General features: G+C 37.8%; 1 protein-coding gene across 1 annotated transcript; it reads right to left on the bottom strand.

The window, feature by feature from the left end:
- Window positions 1-991: 991 nt before the first annotated feature.
- Window positions 992-2,483, bottom strand: LOC124689098. Its single transcript, XM_047222693.1, has 4 exons — window positions 2,328-2,483; window positions 2,188-2,241; window positions 1,949-2,095; window positions 992-1,366 (listed from the first exon to the last, which is right to left on the bottom strand). Exons 1-4 carry the CDS (start codon window positions 2,481-2,483, stop codon window positions 992-994), a joined length of 732 nt encoding a protein of 243 aa, XP_047078649.1.
- Between the last annotated feature and the right edge of the window lie 5,502 nt (window positions 2,484-7,985).

The raw sequence follows: 7,985 nt of genomic DNA, 5'->3' as shown, positions 1-7,985 counted from the left end.
ATTTTACCCATACAACTTTCACTGGACCAAATTGCATAAAGTGGAAAAAACCATGTGAATATCCAAATAGCCCCACTATCTCTTACATGTTGTAGCACGACGATCGGCGAGAATGTTTTTCTTTTGCTGCGTCACATGTGCCCTATTTTCCTTTCTAATTAGCGACATAATGAATCAATGTCATGGATAGATTAACCAGTAGTACCGTGGTTTGAATATTACCAGCTAAAACCCAAATACTCCCTCTATATCATTATGTAAGTCTTGTGTATACCTAGATCATCGATTGGAATTATGTAATATAAATTACTTAACACAAAAGTTATACCATCAGAAAACATAACATCTGAAGTTTTCAGTGATTTTTAAATATAAACCTCATATTAAGTTGGTCAAATTGACAATGTCACACTACATGTAAGACTAATAATCCGATATGCAGAGAGAACAAAAAAAACTCGCTCCATCACTCAACTGAGTAGTCAGCAGCCGCCGCCACCACCTTTGCCAAGAGCCTAAGAGCAAGTTCAATAGTATAGCCGACTATGGGTTATAAGCAATATGTCATATCATCTATTGACAATCCATTATTTGCTTCGCTTTTGACCGAATCTAACTTCACCATGTTGCCATTGGTGCCAGCTTAATTACCTCTTTCCATTTTCAAGTTTGCACAACCACGTTCAGTTTTTCCTGACATGTAGCAGTACGGTACGGTGGCCATCGACAATGTTTTTCTTCTGCTTCATCATGTATGATCTATTTTTTTCATATAATTATCAGCATAACAAACAATATTATCGACTGTCCGTGGTATTGGCTGGCATATTAATGGTCAAACTCCAAATATAAGAAAAATAATAGAGATGAAACTGCAGTAATCCAAGTCAATAATAACGGAGCACGATAGAAACAGGGAACAATTCCTATCCACCAAGAATCATTGTTTCTAATTTATTCGAATCACAAGAAGCATCAAAAAATTCTGCTATCAACCAACACAACCACTTGGTCCACCGTAGTAAAACGTGTAGCCCATATTGAAGTCAATAAGTAACCCAGTTGCTCGGTAGCAGTCCGGCTTGTCAACTACATCGAACACTCGTGTGGTATGCGGGTCCCATGCATGACCCTTGGAGTCGTACATCTTGACATGCTTGAAGTACGCCGATCTCTTTGCGTCCTTGTCTTCAGGAAAGTGACCGCTACCCATTGGAGGACCCGATGTAGTCTTGAGGTAATTCACGAATCCAGTTAGTGCTTGTATGCGTGAATTTGTTGGGCAAAGCTCCCTTGGAAAATGCCCCAAGAATGATGGTTCGTCTAAATCATGCCGGTACAACACCCAATCTCCAGAGTTTGGATCCTATACATAATCGACAAGGGGTGGTGGTCATAAACAATAGTTATAGCAAAGAAACAAAATACTAGTTAGCAACAACTCTTTTTTCATAATCTTATCTTCCATAGCTTTATAGTAGACCATGATGTTTAGCATCCACCTAATTAAGCGAATTAACACATGACCAAATTTAAGGGGTTTCTTCCTAATGTTTAATGTTTTAATATATTTACTAGATAACAAATTAACAATTTTTTTATTTCCTTGAGAATTTGGAATATATATATACGTATGGGGTTATGTCATGTTCGAGAACACTGCCAAATCTCATTTCGTACCAGAGCTTGTCTTAGTTTTCCATTTTGCCAAGTCAGGTTTCTTATGTACATATATCTGTTGGGGTGGAGAGTAGATTTATGTGACCATGTTATATTGTAATCTTCATTTATATTTAGTGTACTTATAAAAAAAAACTAGTAATGAATGCAATAGAATATGCTTCCCCTCAAAACTTTTAGCAGCATGCATTTTTATGGGCCAAGTATATATGATCAAATGCTATCTCCTGAGAGATGTATTAGTATCTACAAGAACAGAAAGGGGCACCTCGTTTAAGCTAATCCTGGCGTAGTGGTCAGCTTCGCCATAAATTGAGGGAGGAGCAACTGCTTGGCCAGGCACTAGCGCGGCTCCTTTTGCAGGAACGAATCCCGCACAATCTGAGTTGTAGCATCCCGCTGATGTAGTATCTTTCTGAGCAATTATACACGGAAAAATTTGTTAGGTGGGTGTAAAAATAAACCTCGATGTTATACATCATGTAAAATGGCATGGCCTATGCTTACCGTCGAGTATGTAAAGAAGCGAACATCTCTATTATGGTACAAAGACGGGGAAACCTGCAAAGCAAACCATCATGTAATTAAAGTACTAGTTTCTTAAAATTCATTTTATTTTATTAGAATGAGCGAAATTGATGTTTCACATGAAATCCAGCTTCAATTAAGCTGTAATGTCCCGCATCTTCACAGTACATCTGTATGGCTGCTCCAGACTCTTGAGAGTATTGTTGATCTGGCGAACCCCATATACTCATTTCAGCTCGAAGACCATAGTTTTTCCCTAGCCCTGTGTGCCACATTGCGTACTAGTGATACAAAAATTAGTTTAAATTAGTGAACCATTCAGGAAAACCTATAAACAGTAAACAATTCTCTCATAATTAGTTCACGTGATTATGTAGGTATATTCATTTGTGTTTTTTTCACCGAATTTTCTCCTTAACTAGGTATTGCTATTTTCTTGATTATTAAGCATATATATCTGCCTCTCGAGATAAAATATTTAAATAAAACATTGTAAAGTATTATTAAAAGTGGGTGTGGCATGTGCTTTAAGTGATACCTACAATTTGATTTTACCAATTATTCTTCCTTGTTCACTTAAATCTATCGTTCCATACATAGATAATGCCAAATTTAGGAAATATTTATTATGCAAACTTTCACATTTTTTTTGGATTATGTACTTGAAGATCATATGCATAAAGTCGTTGCTAAATTTACATTCACAATATATTATTTTTCTGTGAATTCTAAGTGTCTTCTGAAAGTAGTTTTTTCTCAAAGTTTTGTTTTGAATGTGTACATGTAAAAAACGACAACCTTTAGAGAACTATATGAAGTACGTAAAATTCATTCATGCATGTAAATTCAAATTATTATTTATCAATGACCTATCGCATCGAATAGTACAAATACATTATATGGGTATGAGAGAGAGTACATGAGATATAGTGTTGCCTCCACCATCTATAAATTTTCCTGGGACGAAGCGGAAAGCTTTAGGCACCGAGAGAGTAGTGTTCTGCAAACGATAGAATTGATTTTGGCCAGTTAGAACAATTGATTTATTTCCTCCGTTCTAAAAAGGATGTCGCAGATTTTTCTAAATTTATATGTATCTACACACTAAATCGCGTTTAGATACATCCGAATATAGAAAAATCTACGGCATCCTTACCAGGATGGAGGGATCAAAGTACTATTCTTCTTTCACCATCTAATTCTTTAATTTTAAATTGGGAATATATAACGAAGAATTTTGTTGTGACTAAATGATCATATGTAACTATACATATGAACCCAGTATCTATTTTATGGTACCATCTTCTTAATCCACGTCATCATTATCTCAACACAACGAATAATAGTTAGGGATTACTAAGTTTGTAGTACTCCCTCCAATCCGTAATACCCTGACACTTATTATGGATCAGAAGGAGTAGTAATCATTGTTAAGTGGCCCAACATATACAAGAACGTGGTTCATGAAAGAACTGGAAATAATTTGATATTTGGAATCATACCTTCTCATTAGTCGGATTACTACCACCATCTATTGGCTCAGCCAAACTGTTGTAGGAAGGTGCAAATAAAAAGCACAATAAGATTGGCATGACAACATAACCACAACCCATTTGTACACGGAAGTGTGTTCCTTCAAGAACTTAGAATTGTATGGCTCTCTACTGACTTGTGGTAGGCTATTTCCACAAGAGAATATATAGGGTAACACCATGTCCTTTTATGGAAGTTCTAAACTAATATTGTTGGCGGTTCACTGGACATTTAAACATGTCCAACAAATGAATGATTTATGTCATATCCACTATTGGTTATGGATAAATATTAAGTGTTCAGTCAATATCCATTAGTATGTACTTGATCTGCATTGTCCCCATTTACAATGATTTTGAGTCCAGCTAAGATTTGGTCTCCATGTTCTCAATTTTAGCGAACCATTATTTAAAACTTTCTAGGTATAGCTAATATAGTTAACTACATGACTTATATTCCCTTCCTTTCTATGTTTAAGGCGTAATTTCTTTGTCACAACGAATTATATGGTGGGTTTTGGAGCATAAAAGTTTCCAGGATCGCCCCATATCCTAGCCATAATTATTGAGGGCATAAAATTTATTGTTAAATTTAAGGGGTAGTTTTATATCTTGTGGATGATGGAATATCTATTCTTCATTTTTGTGTAGCGCGATCTTGAGAAATCAAGAAATCTTAAACTGATTCTATAGCTTCCGAGAAGCTATCAGATCATAAAATTAACTTCTATAAAAGTGAATTATTTTGATTCGGTGAGGCACAAGATAGTACCAACCAATATGCCGATCTTTTTGGCCGTGGGATTGTCAAGTTTCATATCATCCCAATTCATTATCGAAGGCTTACAAATGCTAAATGAAAGACTTAAAAAAACTAGAAAGGCAAGTTCTTCTTTCCATATGTGATTTTGTCTATCATGGATGGATGTTAGATAATGTTCCAGCAAGATAAGTGGCTTGGTGGTGACACTCCTTGAGAACAATATCTGGCATTGTACAATATTGTGGGTCACAAATCGGACATATTAGCAAAGGTGACAAAAACATGACCTCCGAATGTGACGTTCAGGTGTGATCTTGTTGGTCCAAGGCTAGCATCCTGGGATGCTTTGCTTCGGCTTTGGCTATGGTCCAGTTGACGCATTGGGATGATGAGTTTTGGTGGAATTTACATGATGGTATTTGATACGTCCAAAACGTATCTACTTTCACAAACACTTTTGTTATTGTTTGCCCTCTATCTTGTGTGCTTTCAATGCAACTAACACGGACTAATTGTCCTTTCATGACTTCATACCGCGACTAGCATGCATAATGTGCTTGTCCATAATATTGCAAAAAGAGCAAGGCGTTGGGTGCCCATCCCAAATAAAAATATAAAATGAACAAATAAACAAACATTGCTCCCCATATTATGTAATAGAGAGATTCTAAATAATGGTGTGCATTGGATAACTACATGGGAGCAGCTCTTGAGGTCACTATATGAAGGGATGATAAATCATTTAATGCCAGTCGTTGACATAGACATGCATGCTTCTCAAAATACATATTTTAAACACTCCTATTGCATTTGAAATGAAAAGCTCTAGCACATGAGTAATATTGCTTTCCTCTGTGTAGGGCCCATCTTTTACTTTTATGTCGAGTCAACATCCTTTCTTCGAGCACCTTCTCGAAAGCATAGCTGTTATTCTTAGTTTAATGTACTTGTCCCGGAATAAGATTAATTGTGGTATAACTGTGATGCTTGAATCTTTCGATATTTTTACTTCTAGTCTTCTCTTGAACTTCAGAGGTGCCTTGGCATTTACGTTTTGCTCCACAAATAAGGGCAAACGAGATACCACTTTATCATATCATGTTATGAACATTGCAATCTTGCAGATACTTATGTTTCATGTTGCTTATTATTGTGATGGTATCTTTTCATAGATTGCATAACTATTGAGTAGCCTTAGTTGCTTGCTTCTTATTATGAATTGCCTAAGAATTTGATCATGTAATGAGAATATATACATCATATGAAGCAAATATGTTCGTGAAAGTTTCTTTTATCACACTCAGTTGTCACTGAATTGCTTGAGGACAAGCAATAAGCTAAACTTGGGGGGAGTTGATACGTCCAAAACGTATATACTTTCCCGAACACTTTTGTTGTTATTTTCCCTCTATATTGTGTGTTTCCAATGAAACTAACACGGACTAATGTTGTTTTCAGCAGAATTTCTCTAGTATCTCATTTTTGTAAATTCAACTTTCAGGAAAATTCCCGGAAAATATCGTAAAACTCATATTTCACCTGAAGACTCACGGAGCTAGAAGACGAGACGGAGGGGGCCACGAGGGGCCCATACTTGCCCTAGGCGCGGGCCAGGCTTGGCCGCGCCTAGGGGTGGTCTAGCCGCCTCGGCCATCCCCTCAACCTCTCCTTCGCACTATATAAAGACCCTGACCTGAAAATACCGGGGGGTTCGAAGTTTTTCCAGAAAGAGTTCCGCTGCTCCGCCGCCACAATAAACCCCAATCACGGACTAGAAACTCCGTTCTGGCATCCTACCGGGACGAGGATTTGGAGGAGATCATTGCCATCGCCATCATTGACGCCTCTCCATCAACCATCTATGATTCCCCATCCATGTGTGAGTAATTCCCCGCTGTAAGTTGTAGGGGATGGTAGGGATTGGATGAGATTGGTCATGTAATAGCTATAAGAATGTTATGTGCATAGTGCCTAGTATCCGTTGTTAGTATTTTTGACATTGTTGCAACTTGTTATGCTTAATGCTTGTCACTCTAGGCCCAAGTGCCATGATCTCAGATTTGAACATGGTATTGATTCATGATGATAATTATTGTTTGTGATCATACCTGCAAGTTGTATACACATATTATTGTCCGGAACCCGAGGCCCCAAAGTGACAGAAATTGGGATAACTAGAGGGGGTGGCTATGATGTGAGGATCACGTGTGTTCACGGAATGTTAATGCTTTGCTCCAGTACTCTATTAAAAGGAGTACCTTAATTACCAGTAGTTTCCCTTGAGGCCCCGCTGCAACGGGCTGGTAGGACAAAAGATGTCATGCAAGTTTCTCATTGCGAGCACGCACGACTAAATAGGAACACACGTCTATGGTTATATTATACTAGGATGCTTATATCATTATTACTTATAATGCCTATGTCTTGCTATTATATGAACTATCTCATTCATGCAGCGTCCGTTCATCCATCCTTGTACCTACATTATTTTAATCCTGTTGTCTACTGCAATCATCGCTATTGCTGTTTTCATTTTATTACTGCTCTTACTTCACTACTACCACTGCTATAAAACTGTTACTACTGATAAACTGTTGCGAGCAAGTCTATTTTCAGGTGCAGGTAAATTTACAACTCATCTGTTAAAGCTTATAAATATTTTTTGGCTTTCCTTGTGTCGAATCAATAAATTTGGATTTTACTTCCCCTCGAAGACTGTTGTGATTCCCTATACTTGTGGGTCATCAGTATTGTCGGGAATGGGTAGCGCAGCCCAGATAGCCCGACTTGGACCGGCCCGAAAATATGGTCCGAGCCAAGCTTTGAACCAACATAAAAAACTTTTAGGCTGCAGTCAGGCCATGCCGCTCGTGCTGGCCAGGCTTTTCGGGCTTCCGGTCCGGCTTGGGCCTATTTTTAAGGCTCGACGGTCAGATTGGGTCAGGCCAGGCTCAAAGCTATGTTTCCACCTTTGGGCTTCTTTAGGCCCAGCCCGAAGCTCGGCCTTGCCCGAGTGTTTCCCAGGTATACATGAGAGTGGAAAATTCTTTGTGAATCTATGTATAATGGTTTGATTTATCCTGATGTACCGGTTGATAATAATAAACAAATATGGAACGGAAGACACCGCTAAAGATTAAGGCTTTTTGCTTGGTAGGGTCTATGGGGCTAATTCTCACTAAAGACAACCTTGCAAAGCCTAATTGGCATGGATGTAAAAAGTATGTCTTCTGCCTTTAGAATGAGACTATCAAACACTTATTTTTCCAATGCCAGTTCATATATATGATCAGTCATTTAAATATGTTCTACCTTATATCCGTCACGTAGCATTGCGAATATTTTGGGCAACTGGATAAATAGGGTGGATCATAAGTTTAAACTACCTATTAGTGTGGAAGCGCTTACCATTATTTGATCGTTATGGCTATGTAGAAATGACAAGGATGTTAATGATAAAAAAGTTCTTTCTTCCAAGTTAC

This window comes from Lolium rigidum, chromosome 2, assembly GCF_022539505.1.
Source record: "Lolium rigidum isolate FL_2022 chromosome 2, APGP_CSIRO_Lrig_0.1, whole genome shotgun sequence".
NCBI lineage: Eukaryota > Viridiplantae > Streptophyta > Magnoliopsida > Poales > Poaceae > Lolium > Lolium rigidum.
This window is presented reverse-complemented; position numbering and strand designations above follow the sequence as displayed.

What these genes read in the sequence shown, in the direction of transcription:
- LOC124689098 (XM_047222693.1), bottom strand. Translation starts at nt 2,483, where the DNA reads ATGTGGCACACAGGGCTAGGGAAAAACTATGGTCTTCGAGCTGAAATG. An exon ending in TAATTGAAGCTGGATTTCAT is followed by an intron (nt 2,242 to 2,327) that starts GTGAAACATCAA and finishes TTTGCTTTGCAG; the next exon opens with GTTTCCCCGTCTTTGTACCA. An exon ending in CCAGGATTAGCTTAAACGAG is followed by an intron (nt 1,367 to 1,948) that starts GTGCCCCTTTCT and finishes GATTATGTATAG; the next exon opens with GATCCAAACTCTGGAGATTG.